Source organism: Buteo buteo, chromosome 5, assembly GCF_964188355.1.
Source record: "Buteo buteo chromosome 5, bButBut1.hap1.1, whole genome shotgun sequence".
NCBI lineage: Eukaryota > Metazoa > Chordata > Aves > Accipitriformes > Accipitridae > Buteo > Buteo buteo.
The window spans coordinates 44,961,004-44,983,157 of record NC_134175.1 but is presented as its reverse complement, the minus strand read 5'-3'; the positions used below and the strand labels follow the sequence as shown (position 1 = coordinate 44,983,157).

General features: G+C 38.9%; 1 protein-coding gene across 1 annotated transcript in view; it reads left to right on the top strand.

Moving 5' to 3' along the window:
- Positions 1 to 22,154, top strand: part of DPP10 (dipeptidyl peptidase like 10) — a 295,187-nt gene that overhangs the window by 250,484 nt on the left and 22,549 nt on the right. The window contains exons 11-17 of the mRNA XM_075029375.1: positions 6,894 to 7,017; positions 9,145 to 9,183; positions 10,506 to 10,613; positions 14,915 to 15,006; positions 16,529 to 16,576; positions 17,295 to 17,416; positions 21,302 to 21,349. Of these exons, the coding sequence (XP_074885476.1) occupies positions 6,894 to 7,017; positions 9,145 to 9,183; positions 10,506 to 10,613; positions 14,915 to 15,006; positions 16,529 to 16,576; positions 17,295 to 17,416; positions 21,302 to 21,349 (581 nt within the window). The remainder of the gene's footprint in view (positions 1 to 6,893; positions 7,018 to 9,144; positions 9,184 to 10,505; positions 10,614 to 14,914; positions 15,007 to 16,528; positions 16,577 to 17,294; positions 17,417 to 21,301; positions 21,350 to 22,154) is intronic.

The following is a 22,154-nucleotide window of genomic DNA, read 5'->3' as shown; positions in this document are numbered from 1 at the left end:
TGAAATATGTGTGCATTCGTACACTGCCAACTCCTGAAGTTCAGTTGGAAAGCTAATACTCGCCTCCTGCTGCATATCTTGAAGAAGCAATATGGTGTGCAAGCGGTCAGTTCAAACCACTGTAACTTAGGACACCTGAAGAATCCTTGTAACTGGTGATATTTAGATATAAGATATTAATATAATATTAAGAAATTATGGAGGCTGATTTTTCAAAACCTATGCTTGAATTTAGACCTGTCAGGCAGAAAAATTTCATTTCTTTTCCAAAGTGGAAATCGCTAAGACAGAGACAAAATGAGATAACACATAAAAGAAGTTGCAGTTGAGTTAGAGTAGAGCTGTGCTTCCATACATGAAGAAAAGATTTTTCTACTAGTACTGTGTATTAGCTCTTGAAAGTCTCTGCGTGGGGGTCATCCACTGCTTGCTTTCCCCATTCCCAGCCATAGTGAGCAAGCTGCATTGGCTCTGCACTGCTCCCAGCCACTGCCACCAGGTAGTTTTAAAATGCACTATAAGAAATTAAGTCAGTTCTTTTTCTTACTTTTTCCAATAGTATTTAAATGTCTGAAAAAATGCTAGATATCACATTCTCATTTCATATATACCTGCTTTTAAAGAGACTCAAATAAACGGTCAGACCCTTCTGACTTTGTATGACAGATTTAAATCATTTTCATTGTTTTTAATTAATCTTTTATAATGGAACTGGAAACACTTAAGAAATTGAGTTTGCGTAAATTCAAATAATGCACTTACAAGCCTCACCAATGTTTTTATTATCCATGCTTGTCCAAATAAAAAACAATAATTTGGATATTTATGTACTTCTAGTTTGAAATCACCTTTTGAATCTAGAAGGGTTAGTTTTATACTTCTGGCAGGCAGTTTATCTGAGCCTTGCTTTGGAATAGAAAGCTTATTTGATTCTAACTAGAAATGGGAAAGATGGGGCGTGTGTAATTTTCTATTAAGAAAACTGGGGTTTACTTTCAGCTTTTCTGAGCTATGCTGTGTCTAGTCGCTTCTTTCACGCTTCTGCCCCTCCCCTCTTCTGTAACTTGGCAATAACAATACTATCTCACAAGGTTAATGTAAAGGATTAATTCACTATCATACCTTATAGCAAACGGCTGTAATCTATTCAGCCAAAGCCTACAGGGTAAAAATATATTCAGACTTTATTTTATTGAAGCTTTCCCACACAATGCCAAGGTATTATTGATTATTCCCTTCCCCGTTCAGTGGGAAGAAATGCAAATTTTGCACGTGGGACAGGAGAAGCCGCTGGGTCAGCGGGGGCTGGGACGCGGCTGCCTGCCCAGCCACCCTGCCAAGGGTTTGTGGTTGGGGCTGAACAGGAGACGACAGCGCGCCCTTGTTGTGAGGAAATGGGGAGCAGAGCCTGTTAGCCTGGCTAGGATGGTGGCCACCAGCACCCGTGGGAAGGGGAGCTAGAAAAGCTCCTTCCAACCAAATACCTGTGGCTTAGTCTCGGAAGAAAACTGCAGTACATCCATCGATGTATGCATAAAGTCATGCAAAGTATACCAAAATACTAGCAAACTGTAATTACCTTAGCTACCTTGCAGGTCATGTCTCTATTTGTGGTGTTTTCCATGTGTGTTTCTGAGAATGACATTTTCTATTAGTATCTGTAAATTGTCATACGCTTTTCAATATACAACAATATAAATAATTGAAGAATATAGTAAATATTCTAGAGCATTGTGCATGGGGCAAGTTTCTGTTGTTTACCTTCTTGGATAACAACCTGCCAGCAAACTAGTAGAGCATAATAGGTTGGCTCTCTTTAGCTGAACCGTGTTGTATTTATTATCCTAATCCAAATCTATTAAAACCATCAACAAAAGTAAGGTTCCTTTTTCCATTGCCATAAATGTTGAATGTCTTCCAGCTATTCTTATAAGCAGATTTCTCTCATAATCAGCTCATTGGCTTAAAGTTAGAACAGATTTCTTCCTTATAGGGAATAGTATGAAGTCACAAAGTTTGACTCTTTTTCTTGAACAGTTTCTTATTTTTAAGTTTAATACTGTGGGTTATTTTTCCATCATGTTATTCTGTCTATTTCAAATCTAAGTATCTAATGTTCAAATTTAATTATGATTGTAAGTATGCTTCCAGTGTAATGCAGTGCAAATCCCTTTCCTTTGTTCAGCTTATTGTCTCTGTTGACTTTGCTAAGCACTTACAATCACAGCCAGCAAGATACACATACATATCTTTCCAGTCACAAGCATCCCAAAACTTACAAGTGAAACAAGACGTGCTGGACATTCTTGAGTGATGATAAATGTATTAGCAAAATGTTAAACTACCTCCATAGAACTGTGTATCAGTTGAGATAATCAAAATAAAAGAAAACATTCAGTAAGAAAGAAACATAAAAAAAATTGGGTCTTCAAGCTTGGCAAAGAATGATAAACACCTCTGATATTTAACATGTTCTTTTATCAGCAGTGAAAAATGAATCCAGATTTCATCAAGTTCCAAGTTTTTGGAAAAAAGTTAATTGCCATATGCTCAGGAAAGTCATTTGCTTTCTTAACACCTACATTTGGAAATTTTTTTCTCAATGAATATCCTCCATCCCTCTTAGACCCCAAGACCTGACCTTTCTCAGTGTGCAGCACCTCCTTGGCACACAGGAGGTGTTCCAGCTCCTGCTGTTGAGCTGACATATACATGTCAAGTTCCTGCTTCACAGGCCTAAGGGAAAGCTGTACCTTCTTTATAGTGATTACCTTATATACCTTTGGCCAATTTGAAGCCAAGCAACAGATTGAAATACCGAATGTGGAATCAGAAGTAGCTCTCTGTCCGGTCAAGGAGCTTGAAGCTCTTGTTTCTGTGCATTGCCTGGTTCAATCCAGCTTAGAATAAAATCATGTACAAGCTCCTTCAATATTGAGTGATCATGGGATGCTGTGGTAGAGAGACTGCCTTCTCAGTGTTTTCCATGTTTTCTGTCCACTTTTATACAGAGTAAACAAGAAAGCTAACTCTTGGGAATTCTGAAAGGAAAAAATCCCAGGGCAGATGAGGGGGAAGAGACTCTAAAAAGTCTGAGATGAAAACTTGATTAGACCATGAAATGGGGACTGGCTAAAAAACAAAAAGGCAAGTTGATAAGGCAGGAATTGAATGAGGTTTTCTTGACAATTGGGGATTTCAGTGGGAACCCTGAGCGCTGGTGAGATGGTGGGGATAGAGGAGATGGGTATCAACAAATGGGTTTTATGGTTCCCATGATCACCTTGCAGTGCCCCTACTGTGAGAAAAGGGATCCATAAGGAGAAACCTGGAACTGGCTACACAAAGTGTAGGAAAAAGAAAGTTAGGAGTGGGGTGAGGAGACGCAGCTTGAATAAAAGAGAGAAAAGTCCACTCTTATTAGGCCAATTGAATGCTAAAAGTAGATTCTGTCTCTGCCACACAGCCCCTGTGGGATGCAGTGAGTTTAAACTAACATTGCACAGGTGATCAGTAATTGTGTTTGTTACTCTTTGGACATGCAGTAAATTAATCCACTGTCTGATTTAAGAAATGTTCCTGAACAAGGATGAAAGTTGTGCTCTGAACATGCAAAGTGCTGTAGAGCACCTAATTAAATGGGTATCAAATTAAGGATCTAAAATGAGTGTAAATTTGTAATTAATATCTTGCTTCAGTCCTTTGTCCAGAAAGCAATCATCATCTTTCCTCTTTAAAGTGATGTTGTGAGGAAACTTAATGTATGTGCAGATGCAGAGGGTCCAGTAATCCCAATACATTTGTGTATTTGGGTCTGGAGGGAAAGAGAGAGTGCTTATTTTCATTACTAGAACAATAGATTAGTTGCAAAAAAAGCCTGATAAGTTTGGAGACACAAACTGATAGCAGCTTTCTCAGAACTAAAACAGGTTTTGCCCTGCAGGCTTCTTTGGTTTTATTCAACTGTATCAGCAAATCTAATAAAACATACAATTTTCTTCTACAAACTTTGACTTGGTTATATCTGTTGACCTGCAACAATGCCAGTACTCTGTATGTGTGTAAGTGCACTGTATATGTGAGACAATAGATTAACTGCAAAACTGTGAATTAGAAAGGAACATTACCTGGAGACAGCATTTAATTTCAGAACAGTGTGTCTTTCTACATATATATATATATGTATATACGCTATATTACACTTCTGATAAACAAGTCATAATGTAGTGAATTTTTTAAATGATCTTTTGCTTTCACTTCAATGATCAAAGAGTTTATGTCAGATAATGTTATGGTTTGATTTGGACTATTAATTACTATATCTGCTGGATTCTGACTGATTAAATCTCCTGTTCCCTTCCCTCACTGAAGACTTTTTCAAATGGAACAGCTCAGGCTCTATTTTGTAGAATTTAGTTTGGGGTAATTGGGGCTTTGTTGTCAGTGGATGCTGTCTTACCTTGGTGTCTAAGTACCAGCAGAGGGAAGCAGTCCTTATATACATGTTTTCAACATATCATTTTGTCTATCTTCAAGCTTCTGTATGCACAGTTGCAGTGGTTTTGGATGGTCTTATGAAGGCACAAGTGCAGAGGGAGAAGCTTTCAACTCTTGTTTCTTGAGTTCTGCTGTGGGGAACCAGTTATCTGCGATTTGGTGTTGCAATCTTTGGCTTGTTTGTTGGATCATTGCTTTGTTGGCTGTGTCACCTGGGCTTGTGTTAGATCTTGTGTTACCTTTGGCATACATTTTTGCTCCTCAGTAAGTTAAAAAGCTTTTTAAACTGAAAACCATGTTATCATAGAATCATTTCAGTTGGAAAAGACCTTTAAGATTATCAAGTCCAACTGTCAACTTAACACTACCAAGTCCACCACTAAACCATGTCCCTAAGTGCCACATCTGCACATCTTTTAAACACCTCCAGGGATGGTGACTCAACCACTTCCCTGGGCAGCCTGTTCCAATGCTTGATAACCCTTTCAATGAAGAAATTTTTCCTAATATCCAATCTAAACCTCCCTTGCCTCAACTTGAGGCCACTTCCTCTTGTCCTATCACTAGTTACTCGATAGAAGAGACCAGTACCCACTTCACTACAAACTCCTTTCAGGTAGCTGTAGAGAGCGATGAGGTCTCCCCTCAGCCTCCTCTTCTCCAGACTAAACAGCCCCAGTTCCCTCAGCCGCTCCTCATAAGACTTGTGCTCCAGGCCCCTCACCAGCTTGGTTGCCCTTCTCTGGACACGCTCCAGCACCTCCATGTCTTTCCTGTAGTGAGGGGCCCAAAACTGAACACAGCACTCGAGGTGCGGCCTCACCAGTGCCCAGTACAGGGGGACGATCACTTCCCTGCTCCTGCTGGCCACACTATTTCTGATACAGGCCAGGATGCCGTTGGCCTTGTTGGCCACCTGGGCACACTGCCAGCTCCTGTTCAGCCAGCTGCCAACCAGCACCCCCAGGTCTTTTTCTGCCGGGCAGCTTTCCAGCCACTCTTCCCCAAGCCTGTAGCGCTGCATGGGGTTGTTGTGACCCAAGTGCAGGACCCGGCACTTGGCCTTGTTGAACCTCATACAACTGGCCTCAGCCCATAGATCCAGCCTGTCCAGACCCCTCTGTAGAGCCTCCCTACCCTCAAGCAGATCAACAGAATATACCTGAAGTCACTGTTTCTAGTCATCATTCTGGTGTCCACACGTGAAAATATGTGTCTTACTAAAAGTCAAACATAAAAGCCAAAAGAAAGTTGTGCATATTGGGTTGTTCAGCTGTGTTCTTCAAATATAGCACCAGACTGAGGCTGGGTGAAGCTGCAGTGAATTGCTGTCTCCTGCATCTCCTGTGTGCAGCATCAGAGTTGTACACAACTTTGCTGTTGGCGCTGCTTAGCATCTTTGGTCTAGTAAGAAGTCTTTTGAATGTGTAATTAAATATGTGTTGTCAAAGAGTAATGAGAAGTCCATCAGTATTAGATTAAAAGCTTAATTGTATGCAAGCTAAGCCCCTTGTTTTAAAGGGGAGATGAGTTTCCAGACAAGTTTGCTCCACTGTTGCCATAACACAGCTGGAATGCGAAAGCTGCCAGCTGCCACCAGAAGAGAAGAGAAGCAGATAGCCTGGCTGGGACGACAAGCTGCAACAGGTCTTCCTCTGTAACATCCTCAGTCTGACAGCCTAGCAGGATTTTGGGAGGAGGGAGGCAGATACTCCATACCATGAGTCTGTGCCTAGGAAGCCTCTCTTGCTCAGCCAGGGTCAGTGACGGACAGACAATTTGACCAACATTATGAGCTACTTGTTTAAAACAGAAGCTGGCATGCGCTGATACTGAGTGTGACTTCCCTTTTATGCAGAAGTCCCATTATAAAATACTTGTTATTTTATAACAAGTGACATTTTAAAGTGGTCTCTCCTGCATTGTAACATTACAGACTTACAGACGTGGGGTTTTTTTGTTTGGCAGTAGGGCTGGATTCTTTTGCCAAAATGTGTGTCTTCTGAAGGTATTTGGTAGAGGAAGATACTGGCTTCTGTTGGAATTTAGCGTTTGTTTTTAAGCTGGCTGGCAAGGACATGGTTCACGTGTATTCGCAAACATGTTTCACAAGTATATGTTTCGCAGTTGGTAAAGTTTATGTATTACAAATGGCTGAGAAGGAGGTGCTAATGGAGTATGGATTTCCCAGGGGAACAGCACACTAGGACTGAGCCTTCCCACTTGTAGGAACACAGATGCTGGGCATTTGGGGTTATTTTTTCCATCCCTCAGTACTGATGCTGTCATGCAGTACAAATCCAGCATTTGATGAACTATATATATTTTTTTAAAAAAAAATCTAATCTGAAATAGGAATGATCTGAACATCATTGTGTTTTCAAATGTTTACTTAGGGAATATTACATCACCATGGTGAAATGGGTAAGCAACACCAAGGCTGTGGTGAGATGGTTAAACAGACCTCAGAATATCTCCATCCTTACGGTTTGTGAAACCACAACTGGGGCTTGCAGCAGGGTAAGTTGCATTTTTTCCTAAGCTCTCTTTTCAAGGTTTCTTCCTGCATTTTGTTTTCATATTCAGGAAAAGATTTTTGTAAATCAGTTTGCAGATGCAGTAGTTACAAGCTGAAGATAATTAGTCAACAGGGAGGAAATGGATGTGAGAAAATTCCAAATCTGGTGAAATTATTTCATGCAATTAGCAACTTTGAGTGACATTTTCAGAATTACTAAGCTTTGTTCATTCATTAACTTCAGTGGAAACTGCAGTTGCTGAACATCGTGTACTTTGGATATAGCTAGCGCAGTGACAAGCTTGTCTTCCATCAGATATTTTCAGCTGTCTGGTTTTTCCTCTCTCCCCCTACAGAGTTTCATTTCAGATCTTTCTGTCTCTCACAGCTTACATATGTTTAAGGAAAAGGTGTAACATTCTGGTAATTCCTGCAAATTCAATAGCAGAATTAAATAACTTTACAAAAAAATGAAATTGAAAGGCAAGAGGGATATTTCATTTTGAGTGTAAGCCAGGCTGAAATACATTTTTCTTTTTGAATCCAGCCACATCCCATCCCTTGACCCAGACTTTGACTTCTGACACTCCTGCATTACATCTCTTCGTTTTCACAGTCAATCTTGCATCTTGAATGCAGTTGGCCACTCTCCCAATTCTGAGTCACACTCTCTTCCTAGAACTGGCTAAAAGTATAAATATTTTCTATACATGCTAATATCAGTACCAACAGATGCTCCAAAGTAGAGGGTATAATTTGGCAGTGTAAATGGTTATGAGTGATTAATGTGGGTCTAAGTTTGGCCTCTGAGTCAAAAGGCTCCCATCAGTGTCTACAACTGAAGTCAGTCATGTTAAAGTGTTAGGGATTATTTCCAAGCTCGTCTGCTTCTTTTGCTACATAGTGCAGGTTGCTCTTCCTGGCTCAGAAACTGCGAATAAGTCCCCGAACTATGGATTAAGATTGTGAACATGGAGATTTGTTGATTGGGTTGCTTTTCACCTGGTTCCTGCAAACCTTGTGCCCTTTTATTAAGAAAGTCCGTCATGAACCACTGTGAGCGGTTGCTTCTGAAGGGAAACCCTTATGTGCTCCAAGGTCAGTTGGACTTGTCTGAAGCAGATATCCAGGGAGCTGTAATCCAGAACATGATATAACAGAGAGAGACTGAGAAGTCCCACTCAGAAGATTTAAAGTGCAGCAAAGGGCCTTTTTAGATGGAAGGATAGCAATGCAGTGTCACCATCGTGAGCGCAGCTCAGACCGGGCTCATGCTTGTAACCCTGGATGGTTCCTGTGCTGCATCTGCTGGGATAGGTGATGCTTTTGAATTCAGTAATGGATGAAGAAAAGCCTTATTGTGAGGATTTAACTTAGTATCACACCATTTGATTTCAACTGTAAACTTTTTTTTTTTTTTTTTTAGCATTTTGCACATGTTCTCAATTCCAAAAAGTGCTGTATAAAACCAGCTGCTGTAGTAGCTACAGATTTCTCATTTTTCAGGCCATATATGTACAGATGCTTCTATAGCTAATAAATTTTCATGACTTCAGCATGACTGTGACAATTTACAACAGTTGATGTATATTCTATATTTTTTCCCAACAATATGTGCATGGTATTTGGAGGGTTTTTTTAGATGGCATGATGTGAAATATGAGTGTGACCAATAAACCACAATCATTTGCATTTATTTTTTCTCTTTACTAATGCCACACTACAACCCATTAAAGCAAGGGATTGTGATTTGAAAAGGTCTCACAATTTGAGCTTGATGCTGGCTGTTTGCCCAGTGTTGATGAAGGACCTAAAATATCCAGTTGTCAGATGATGCCTAGAGGTAAAAAACAAATAGAACTGCCTGTGTAAAGCTTCTTGATAGCTAATCAGAAAGAACTGAAAAGGGCATTCTTAGGTCCCCTGTGGTGTTCTACCAAAAACTCTGAATAAAGCAGCTGACTTTGTAATTAAATTATCGTTTGTTTCAATGTAAGTGGCAATGAAGAGATGTGAAGATTGTAACACAGTAGAAAAAAAACCCATGAAATAGCTAGAGACCTTTTGCTGAATGTGGGAAATATTTTTGATCTATTGCTATTCCATAACGGCAATTTTTTCTTTTTTAGAAATACGAAATGCAGTCAGACCTGTGGCTTCCTAAACAGGTATAGTATAAATGCTGTTTCTGGGTATATAATGTGTAATTGCTTAGTTGTCATTTTTATTTAATTATATGGTTTTTATAAGCTATTAAAATCCATTCCTTTTAAAATTGAATACTTTTTAGGATCCTAAACTAATTTAACAGCTGAGGATTATAGCAGTGTCTGTGTAAACATGCAAATGGCACCTTGTTTCTGTGGTAGTGGGAATCCTGTCACTTAGCATCATGCAGAGGACATTTTGCGATCTGGCTGACTGGGCCAGTGGTGGAAAGAGATACGTACTTCCAGCGAGCAATTCAACCCTTCGAAATGAGACGTGTGTCTGGGGTTTGGTGGCAATATTCCCTTCAGTTTTTGATCTTTCTGCATTCAGTTAAGTAAGCACTTACATGACCAGCTGATTAACTCCCTAACTCTTGGATGGTTAAAGATGCATCAGATGAATCCCATTCCAAGCATGTCCTATATACTGTGCTGATTTTTTTCTGATTAAAAAATAACCTCACCAAATTAAACCCAAAGGAGTTCAAAGATCTGAGGTCATACAGGCTATAATTGGAATGCATAAGAATAATATTTCTAAATTCATACCCAGAACAATATGTTGAACTAATATGTCAGCAGATGATTCCATTTTCATAGCTTCAGAAGAGCTGTCCAATAAATGGATGAAACACATTCTATTTAAAATACATTTCAGGCTTCATTTTGCAATGTGCAAATGAGAAATCATTTTAAAAAAAACTATGCTTTTATAGCAAGCTGTTTAATATTTCTGTGTAAAGTTAGACATGAAGAGATGGTATCACATCAGGCTACAATTCATGGTAAGAACATGATTCAAAATATCACTTCAATGTACTTATTTTTTCCGTACAACTTTATCAAAATCAGTGCGTGTTAAGCATGTACTTGGTAATGTTTCATTGAGTCCAGGCCACGGAAACATTTGTTCTCCTCATCACTAGTAGGACTTATCTCTGTCATTAATTGTATGTCTGTGAAGGAACATATCCCAGAAAGTCCTGCTGCATTAGGGATGAGACTACCAGACCTTTCATTGGGAGGGAGAGTTTTGCAAGGGCTGTAACCCGTGCTTTAGGACAAGGTTGCACAATGGTAACTACTGGTGTGAACTACATTTAGCTTTAGCCACCACATTTTTGTTAATCTTAGCAGAATATATTTAAAATCTAAGCTTTTTTCTCCAATTGTCTTATGAGCACAGCAACTACCAAAACCATGGAGACAAAAAACCTAATCTGTTTTGTTAAGAAGTTTAATGGAAAGGGTGACAAACTAACACAATCGTACATTTATAGAACGAAGAACCAGTTTTCTCCAAGGATGGCAGTAAGTTCTTCATGACTGTCCCAGTGAAGCAGGGAGGCCGGGGCGAATTTCACCACATAGCCATGTTTATTGTTCAGGTAAGGTTTTGGTTCAGGCTATTCTTAATATCCTGGTGGTCGTCTAGGACTTTTACTGAAGACACATGACCCAAGCAGAGGCTTTCGCTTCAAAAGAACCTGAACACTTGTGTTGTGGTCATTTGTCCTGTCCAGGTTGTCATTCGGTGTGGAGGGACATATTTATAACTTCTTCCAGAATAAGTGGAATTCTCTCTCTTTTCTTAGACCTCTCCTGTGGTGGCATGTAAAGTCTGTAAATGAAAAGTACACCCAAAATACTCTCTTTGGAAGATTTCATGTTTTCTTTGTACCTCTATAGACAAGCAGAGATGTTTTCTTGTTAAACACGTCTATCAATAATAATGTTTTATAGCCACAGAAATTCAAGAGACCTGCAGGAACACTGATTTTACCCCCTTTATATACACTATATATGCATAAGTATAATTTTAAATGTCAATTCAGAATATTCAGAATCTGGTCTTACAAGAGTAAAGGGAGGCAATACCCAAAACTTAAAATTTTGTGAAAATTAGGACTCTTTTATTACCCTTTGCAACATTTTCCAGTGGCTTCCATTTCCCAGGGTCATTACTTTTTCCAAAGAAGAATCTGAAAGAAGATAAATTTGCACTGTGACTTTGAAGGTCACCAGTATGAAGTTGTGATGAACTAATAAAGTAAATTATGCCCTGGAACGGAACACTCCAAGGCATCTATTTAAATCAGCAAAGCGTTAATCCAGGTACTTTACCAGAGCCATATGACATAGGAGGGATTATCAAGGTACCCAAAACATCAAAATAGCAGACTTGGCACCAGGCAACTCTATTATCTCCCTTTATGACAGTGTTCTGGTATGAACTTTATTAAGTCTGAAATATGTTCACAGGGTACTGCAGACAGAACAAGAGCAAAAGAACTTTGATGAAAATTTAACCTGGAGAAGCAAGAACAAGATACTCATTCCCTAGAGTAAATATATCAAGAAAGAATCAGAGAAGAAAAAAGGGATCAAAGTCATGTCAAATTCTGTCTTCTAAAGAAAACACTAACTTAGATGACAATCTGGTAAAGGTGTATTAATAGAGTAACCACACAAAAATTCACACCGGAGCAAAACCGTTTAGTCAATCAAATCTTATTTTGGTTTCTTTCCCAATATGAATAAGTATCTTTAAAATACGTGAAATGATAATGATGTAGATCTGGAAATTAACTTGCAACATTCCCAAGGATGTTACAATCAAATTTGGCTTAAACCTGTAGGCTCTGATATTTCTCACTGCTAAAGAACCCAGGAAACTTGATCCTAATTCAAGAAAATATTTAAGCAAAAGATAAAGACCGCTCCTATTCCATAAGATGATTAAATATATACCTACTTTTAAATACATTTTTTAATCCTACCAGAATAATGTTTAAAGTCAAGCTTTTGATTAAGAGTTTGGTATTCTATCCCTTTTAGGCAGAATTAGAGCCCTCGGTACTGCACAGCTCCAAAAATCAAAAATACTTCTATTTTGACCACCATCACCATGACTAAACAAGTCTGAATGGTATCATCAATGACAAATTTGGCTTTAAGTATATAGCTGCTCCTGAGAGGAAGAGGAAATGTGATATCCTATGTATCAACCATTATTCATCAATAAGCAACATTCTGTGTGGTAATGGGGCTGATACAGAGCAATAAAGGACAGGAAATGTGTTTATATGATGTGTTTTACACACTGCATTAATCTGATTGTCCATTATTTCTAAAGCAAACATGGAGGCATAAAAATTATATTAACCGTTGCACATAAAGTCTTTTGTCACATCAGATGTTTGTCACACCTTGTGAGAGCCACAGCGGCATAATAGGTGCCCCGCAGAATTTAAAGCAGCAGGTCACCGGTACCCAGATGATCGCATTTTTTTCATGATGGAGCTCGGTAAATGTTGGAATTTGGCATTCAGATTCTCATTACTTCTCTATACTACTCCATATAGATATAGATGCAGGAAAGTTAAAACAGAGAACCAACGTGAACATGCAGTGAGAAAGCAGCAAATTTTAATGGCTCGATTTAGATTAATTTAATCATTGAGGCTTATTTGTCAATCTTACAACAAGTGCTGACAAATGATGGTTGGTCTTGGGCTGCATTTCCTTGACTGTACTTTAGAAAAGCATGTGTCAATGATATCATCAAAGCAGGTTAGCAGAAGCATCTATTTAAATCTTCTTGCAAGGGGAGGTTACTGTTTAAAAGGTTACTGTCTATCATATATTATTTACTGTCTGAATGGCTAGATGTGTTTTTTATTGTTTTCAAATGCTTTTAGTAACTTATGAAATATTTAAAAGACACTAATCTCAAAATGGGATTGAATCATGTGTTACGTATCTAAAGATTTCTTACTTAGGGTTTTGCAACTCTAGAAAATCTCTTTTGTCCAACCACAAAATAAGAATTATAAAGTAACTTTAATGGATCAAGGCAAGAACTTCCTGCAAGCTTCATAAATTATGTATTATTGCTGTAACCTTGAAGAATAACCATGTTTATTAACGCTTGGCTGGGCTTTTTATTGCTGTTTCTTGTTAGATTCTATGATCTCAGTATTTAAATCTCTCTTTCAATAGTTGCAGCTTCTCTTTTTCTAGAGGAGAAATAGTCACTTATAATAAATCCTTAATTCGTATTTTAATAATTCCTGGAGACAGCACTGAATATCAGAACCTGCCTGAACAAGGGAACCCTCATCATAAACATATATACAGCACCTCACACAATGTCCTGATTTCAGCTGGTACTTGCAACACTTGTCGTAGAGTTACTACATCATTCTTTCCTTGTGAATCTGTTAGAAAACAGATCAGTTCTAAGGGATTTGTTTCTGCCTTGCCATTTCAAGACATGTCTCCTAGGTGTCCTTGAGCATTTTCAGCTTTCTAGTTACTGCTGCTGTTGCTGTAGAGCTCAGAGTTTACAAGGTATGGTTCAAAAATACAGGGATTAAAAAAAAACTTCTTTGCCTTTATGATTTTTTGTAGACCACAACCACTGAGGCCACTATGATTAGGTATGGGCTGGTGCTCTGGATTCACAGGGCACAAGGCCAGAAAGCGCCATTAAATCCTCCCTCTGACCTCCTTTGTAACTCCAGCTGCTCAGTTTCACCCACTAAAGCTGAAATATAAGCTGAAGTGTCACTTCTTTTCTTTACAACATTTGTCCTGAATTTGAAAACTAGGGGTTTTTATGTCCAGGCCAGCGATCATAGCCCTAGTACAGAAAAAACACTCTTCAAGTATGTTCATGGTTGAAGTTTTAATCTTCAGAAGCCTAAGCAAGAATTTTACCTTTTGCACTAGGAAGCAGTCTCAGATGAGCTTCTCACTCTTCAGGTTTCAATTTCTTTAACCTGTGTCTGATGAGGAGTCTGCTGCAGCTTCCAGCCACAGAGTTTGGGTTTGCGTGAAGGTAGATACGCAGTGCATCCTGATGTTTCCTAATCCAGTCCCTGGTGCATTGGCTGACAAAACCGCCATCACTTTCTTTGAGAGAGATTTTGAATTTCCCCTTGCAGCAGTTATTTTTCTAGGCTCGCACTAGGATTGAAACAATTTATGAGAGAGAGCAAGGGGTGCTCCCCAACTTGTAAGCATTGGGTTCAGTTGCCAAAATTTGGAGCTACTCTGAGTCTGTCCTTATAGACGCTGGACAAAGAAAGACTTCTCCAGAGTGCCTGATGGAGCAGGGGCTTTACATAGGTTTAGGTCCTATGGACTTCTGTGTCTCAGTTTGCGCAGTGCATTCCTCGTAGAGGTTTGCCTCCTGGCGGTGTTGATGTCCCAGCTTGGCACAGCATCTTTGCAGTAATCTTGGCTCAGCACAAGTGTGTGAGAAACGTGAAAAATTGGTGAGCACACTCTGGTGCGGAGTTTTGGTTACAGGGGTCTGAGTCAGGTTGTCCTGCCATGCCACTGTAAAGGAAAAGAAACACTAAGAGAAACAAAATACGTGTAACGACAAGATCCTTATCTTGAAGTATATGACTTCTATTGTTTGTTGGCATGTGGGCAACTGAAAGAGAAATTGTGATGAAAACTGAGACGATTTTAATGACTTTGAAAAGTTTATATATGGGAGGGAAAGGATACTTGAAGTTGAGGCCTGTCAAAATGTGAGGTTTGTGATTTAAAGATGTTACGTTGCATATTAAAGTTTAAAAAGCTGTAATCAGTAGCGACATGTGCAGACAATCCTGCTAGGCAAAGAAAAATGTAACAAGTAAGGTGAAAGTTAATGTTTTCCATCTCTCTCCAGGCTAAAAGTGAACAAATCAGTGTGAGACACCTGACATCGGGAAACTGGGAAGTTATCAAAATCCTGGCATATGATGAAAATACTCAAAAGATGTAAGCACTATTCTCTTTGTTTATGAAAATATCTGAGTTATTAATGTGGAATCCATTTAACTGGAAATAGCATATCTAAAACTAAGCAACAATATTTCTTTCGTTTTTGAGCATTACCATAAATTTTACACTCCTGAGTACATAAAGTGCAGTTGTAAGACGATTTATCTGCCAGTGTACTACTGCGTGCGCTTTTATGCAGAGGGAAAAGGAGTGTACCGTGACATCAGTTGACTCACTCCGGTTTTTTAAGTAAATCAGCACACAATGCAGCAGTAATAACATTTTGGTGCCTTTTTTCCTGGATTCCAGAGAAGTAGTCATAGTAAATTTTTAGTACTTGATAAAACCCCAAATCTTCAGTTTTCATGCTTACTTCATTACTGCATGAGGTCTCTGGACTTCGGGGATCTGATTCAACCTCATAAATTCAAATTATATAGAGAGATTATCCAAACCCCTGATTCTTGCCCAGCTCACTCAGAGAGAAATCTTTCCAAAGCCCATCTTAGTGCTGTAGTGGGAAGGAAATGCAGCACATACTTGGTGATTGTTGGGAGTACAGAACTGACACAAAACATCTGAAAGCTCCACATAATTTCAGTGGACCTTGGTTAATCTTCACATGTGTCTGCACATGGCAAAAAATAAACAGATCTGTCTAATCCTGATTTTCTTTAAATCATATTTGAGCAAGGACCTTTTTAAGTCTGCAACAGTGCCTGTCATCTCCACTGGTATTGGAGAAACACCCTTTCTGACCAGTCCTTCCACAGGTTTTGAAAATATATCCATAGAGAATTTCTTGCTACTTCTCTAAGGTTCAGAAGAAAAAATGAGGTCTGGATGCACGCAGCCTGCAGAGAGGTATCGGAGTGCATGTGGGTTGTCTCAGTCCTTACCCTCTTTCTGCCAATTCAAGCAGAAACTTTGTGGGGATCTCATCTGGGAAACACTAAGGACTTGCCTGGATATTCTTGCAGCAGCTCTACTAAGCCTTTTTCCACCCATGCAACCTTGTCTGTAAACCATTGCCTAGTGCTAGATTATGTCTCTAGATAGAAGAAAAAGTTGTTCTACAGCTCAAAAAGGCTTTCAGGTATCATAAGGCATATTGTAATTTATGATGTAATTTCATTGTGACCTTTTTCTACTCCTTGGATTTATATTGCAAACTCTTGGAGTGAAGAAGAAACTTTCTCTTCTGTATTTGTAATATGCAGAAAGGGGTCCTGGTTGCTACTGGAGCTCCTGGGCATTACAGGAATTAAACAGAAACCATGAAATGCTGTGTTTGTCACTGGTTTAGTATGAAATCATATAGCATCTGAAATAACTGCTCTGTATACTGGGTCTAAGTTTAATCTTGGAGCTTAGGTTTATATATAAGTATTTGATCTTTATGTATATTTGGGAACTTTTAATTTTAAAAAATTTTATGACATCTCACACTTCTCTAAACACCACCCAAATCAGACAGTTTACCAAACTGAGTTTAACTTTGTTCATCTTTTGGGCACAGTTATTTCTTAAGCACTGAAGAATCCCCAAGAGGAAGACAGCTACATAGGTAAGAAGTACATGGGGCTGTGTTAACAGCTTCTTCATCCCAAGCCATAAGTGCTATGATGACGTTCTGTGAGCTTAATTGCTGCTTTGGGGCTTGAGTAATCATTTATATAGTGTAAAATTTAGTACGCTTGAGCTGTAACAAGGAAAGAATCACAGTTTTTCAAAACTAAAAATGCTGATGATACTTTACATTTTTTTAAAAATGGAAAAGATTTTAACACAAATTATTTTTACCACTTCTGTCTTCATTAGCCCTTTACAAGCATCTAAACCACTAAACCTAAATGCAAGGATGGAATATGACTGTATTTTAAAAAGTAGTTAAAATCTTCTAAATAAAGATAATACTTGTGGGGTTTAATCATCCCATTTGAAGTGTATGGGCAAAGCACCCCCTCTTTACACAAACCTCAGTGCTGAAATCTGAAGTTAATGAGGCTTTTCGTGGTGTCCTACTAACACTGTTACTGCACAGCACTGCTATTGGAACCCCAGTCCTGCTTCAGGCAGGTTTTGGATCCTGTCTGCATTGCCCAGTTTGCAGAACAGTAGTGCACTGAGTCATCTGAAAACAGTTTGCATCAGGCGCAAAATAAGACAGTGGTATTTTGGCAAGTTTAGGGACTGAAACAAATTTTATCACTCTGTTGGGCTGTTTCTTGGTTTATTTTATTTTATTCCTATGGAAAATTTTTCTGATCATATTTTTTCTCCAGTGTATCAACAGTGGGATCATTGAATCGTCAGTGTCTCTCATGTAACTTCCTGAAAGACGAGTGCACATACTTCAGTGCAAAGTTTAGCCCCAATAATAGGCATTTTTTACTGCACTGTAAAGGTAAGTCACATGCACAGCATGTAATAGTACTGTGTTTGCTTCTGAATTAATGTATTCCTTTGGGAAATGCATTAGGCTGGAGTCTAACATTTAGCTCAGTAGTAGATTACTCAAAGTTCTGTACAGAGCTTATTGCAAGACTGTAAGTAAAGATGTTCTGTGTAAAAGCTAAATAACAAATGATATCAGAAAGCTGCTCCAATCCTAACCCTTCAGTCCTAGTAAATGACATTGACTTTTGAATTTACCCTAAATAAAAATCCTTCACCAAAAAATGTGGAATTTATAGCGATAGTACTGTGGTTCATAACAGCTTCATTATATTATGTATTGGCATTGATCTTGTGCAACTCTAGCTAGTTAAAAAATGAGGGCCTGCCTTCAGTAACACTGTGTCTCTATGTGGGTATACATGCATGCATGCAGTATATTTATACACACTCACCCACAAATGTATGTGTGTATCTACCAAAAAACAGGTATGGTTTAATCCACATAGACAGATCCTCTTTATCAATACAATCGCAACAAGTAACTTTTAGCTTTTTATTGTTAGCTGCGTTCCAGTAGCACTGAATGGCACCAGTTGGGTTCAGAGTTTCTGTATAAACAGAAAACTAGAATCATCCCACACTGAGAAATTTATAACCTACACCCAGGAAGTAAACACTGATAAATAGGTAAGATTATAAGAACAGGTTCTGAAAAGCATGAGACAATCAATAATAAACTGTATAGCTAGACCTGAAACTTGCAGTATTTTGCAGACAACATCCTCCCAGTATTTTTGCTCAACTAGCATCAGATGAAAAAGAGTAGAACACAATTCATCTGAAATACACGTGAATAGCCTATTCTATTTGCATACATTTTTTCTGCTTCTTTTGCAACTGTACATTTTTTTTGCACGAAAATAAAATATCTGCCGTCTTGAGAATTGAATTTATTCAAACAAACAAACTATGAATATATATTGGCTAAAATAAGGTTGGTTTGTTGGTTTTTTTTTTGTGGAAGTGCACCTATAATACATAGCTGATGAGAAAAAAAAAATACCAACTGTATGGTTTATACATGGTTAAAGCTGCAGCAGAAGTTATGGAGCTAATCCTGAGACTCTTATCTGAGTAAAGACTGCACTAGTAATGAGCTCCTCATGGTTTAAGCAGAGTTTTCCCTTGTGCTTGACATAGTCCCTACAGGGAAAGTCTCAGATTCCTGCAAGAGGGAGGGTTGGTAAATTGGGAAGAGTTTTTTGCCTTGAATCAGCAATGTGCTAGGGCCCAAAACCATAGCTGCTTGTTATTGTTTTAGCAAAGTATATTCAGCCTGTAATTTTGAGCGTGTTCCTTTGATACAAAAATGTAGATGTCAGTAGGAGGTTGCACAGGAAATTGCTTGCAAGCTCATGACTTTCAGTGACTTTGGAGATGGCAGTTCTCTGTTTGAGCTGGTAAGACTGTAGATCATCCTCCCAGGATTAAACCTACACTCCACTGAGTTGCAACTAGTAGACTGCCCTAAGCTGCAGGTGTTGGGCAGGGATGATAAACCACTGTCATTAAGTTTTTCCTACCTCTAACATTAATGTGTAGTTGTCAGCTTGGGGTTATTCGGAGGTCTTCTCTTGTGTTTCATCAGAGCTTGACAATTACAGCAGCAGTGTGGCCCCCATGTACTGCCACGGCTCTGCAAAATGCCTGTGGTGGGTTGGATATTTGACAGTATCAAAGTTGATGGCAACATCACCATAGAGCAGGTATTAAAACTCTTCTGCGGGGAACTGCTTGTAAGAGTACGGCATGAACTGCTTTGAGGAGACAGATGACACCACATCTATGTGCATACACACTCGTTTTCCCACAACAAAAAGCCTGACTGAATTGTTACAAAAGCAATTTGCCCACAAAAATCCTTGGGGGACTCTGGACTGGTTTGATTTACACAAGTTTCAATTCTTCCACCTCTTGTTTACCCATGAGCACCTTTATTAGGATAGTTTTTCCTTCTTAGTTACCCTCAGCCAGGAGATCTGTCTCGGTGTACCGTACCAGCTGTATCCATCTCCAGAGACTCTCCTGAGTGAGGCATTATTTCTAGCCTGGTAGATGGAGGACCAGCCCTACAGCCTCTCTCTCAGTTTTGGCAAGCAGGTCCTTTACACTTACTTTCCTCACTGCTTGTGGATTTTTCCTTTAGCGCTTCATAAACACTAACAGATGTTAATCTCTTCATTCAAATAAGATACTTCACAAAGGGACTAATTGTTTTTCCCATTTTATACAGCAGGAAATAAGTTGTGTATTGAGTGTAGTTATAGGAGGTCAGTGGGAAATCCAAGTGCTGTGCTTAGTTCTGATGAGCTGTAACACAATGCCTGTAACACAAGCCTGCCTTTCTCTTTTCTGATCGGCTTTTTAATCTACTGTAATCTCCCTTTTTCAAAATCTGTCATTGTCCTTCCATCTTCTAGTACGACAAATAGAGCTGGCCTGGAAAATGCCAGTGCTTTCCCCTCCAAAAATGGTCTTACTTAAATCGGAATTCAAAGCAATATGACAAATTCAGAAGAAGAAAAAAGCTAGAAAAACCAAACCAAAACAAAAAGAGACAGTTGAAGAAATATCCTCTTGAAGAGCTAAGGCAGAAAGCTTTGATTTGTCAGCAATTTACCTGTAAGATTTTTGTCAATATTATCCCTTCAGGCAGAGAACGAAATTGATCAAAATCTTCAGTGGAGGCTGTCAGAGGCTGTGAATGGCATCATGCTTTTTATTTCAGGTATTTAAGTTTCCCTAGGCTCATGCCATAATTAATTGAGAGAGACAACCTCTCAGGATGACTCAAAACACATAAATTAAGCTCTGCATCTGAACTGCTCTCAAAGGGAATCTTTTTTTCTCCAAAAAAGAGGTGTCTTAACTCCTAATTTCAGAGGCTCCATGCCTTCATCTGCCATGGGGTCCTCAGGGGCTTCGGCTTTTCTGCATCATCCTTCCTAGCCCAACTGCGACTACCTGCGTGTAATTTAAAGTCTTGTCTCACCAAGATAAAACTAAGTTTCCCATGCACAAATTCCATGTTAGGGGTGGGAACACAATATTTTCTTTTGCAGGTTTACACTGGGGGGGTCCTCAGAGCAGGTACAGCAATCAGCTGTCCTTCGGAGCATGCTGAATGTTTGGTCACCCCAGTTTTACCTGCCATCTTCTGCATTGGTACAGTTCATGTTGACATGGAGAGTTATTCCTGGTGCTTTTAGTTTCTTAGGGGTGCAGTAAAAATATAGTATCTGACATTACCATGAAATAAGATTAGATTACATTACACCTAGATTTAACCATGATGCTGTTGGTCTTGCAGAGTTGGCATGCCAAAGGAGCTTCTTATCTATTCTTAATTATCTAACAGATAATTAAGTGAAACGTGATAATTTTTCAAATCCTCTGTAGTTATTTCCATAGAAAATATAAGTGAATACTATCATTAATTCACTTCCCAGTCAACCTAAAGTTACTGTTTCTGAATGTCAAACTGCTATACATCAGACAGTGCCATTAAGTGCCTCTGTAATTTTTTTATTCTTCACTTACAGCTAAAACATCGAAATTATAAAAAAATGCACCTTCTGGGTGCAGGGGTCTAGACTGCTTGCTGAACAGGCAGAAGACAGTCTCCATTTCACGCTTTGTTGGTACCTAGTCTAACTCGTGTCTTTCCCAAGTGACACCAGTGGAGTTACTGCTGTGTTTGAAGGGAGGGATGTGTATGGAGCTTCCAGGATCTGGTCTTACGTGATGACTGGTGCTCTCATTCTTTGTTACTGAAATCCTGATTACTAACTACCCTACACTTCCTCTGTTTTTTATTCTCTCCTCAAAACAGGGCCAGGCGTTCCAGTTGTTAGCGTGCACAGTACAAGTAATACTGCAAGTGAGTATTCCTTATGGAATAGGTATATTTTATTATCGTCCTTGATTGGTTTGGGAGTGTGGGGGAGGGGAAAGGCAGTTACAAGTAAATGAGAACTAAAAGATGGCTCATTCATATAATGTTCTATTAATTACCTTTTAGCAACATCCACATCTGCAAATGACAAGGAAAGAAGTTAATCAAATGACTAAAACTTTCCCAGGCTTTTCGGATATGTTTTATGCTAAGTGCATATAATTCATCTTCTATTTACACTTGAGTTAATTAGATGGCAGGTTGGTCTTATCCATTTCACTTTCTATGTAAATTATGCTGCCATTACGATACACCTTCTGTATTTTTAGACATGTTTTTAAAGTTACAATCCAATTATCTTGGAGTAAGGTAGAGTCCATGGACGATTGATCATAAAATCTGACCTACATACAATGAACTTAGTCGTTCTCTTATATTTCTCAAACCAGAGCCACTCCGCTGACATTTTCAATGGTGACAAACCCAAGAATAAAGGCTTTTTAGGAGGGTATTCAATTTTCAAGTTTTACTCACTGTTTTCTGTATATTGACACCAAATCTGTTGCTGTTTCCTGGCTGCTTGAGGTGCTTTGTAATGGAAAAGTGTCCTTCAGCAGCAGAATTTTCCTCACTTGGGTATTTCTCTGGTGCAGCAGAGGTAACAACTCTGCTACCTCCAACTCCACTGTGCCTCCATGTAGCATGAAGGTGTGGATTAGAGGAAAGGGGACATCTTTCCATTCAAAACCACTAAACCAATCCTTACATATCCTCATTTCGTGCATTAGCT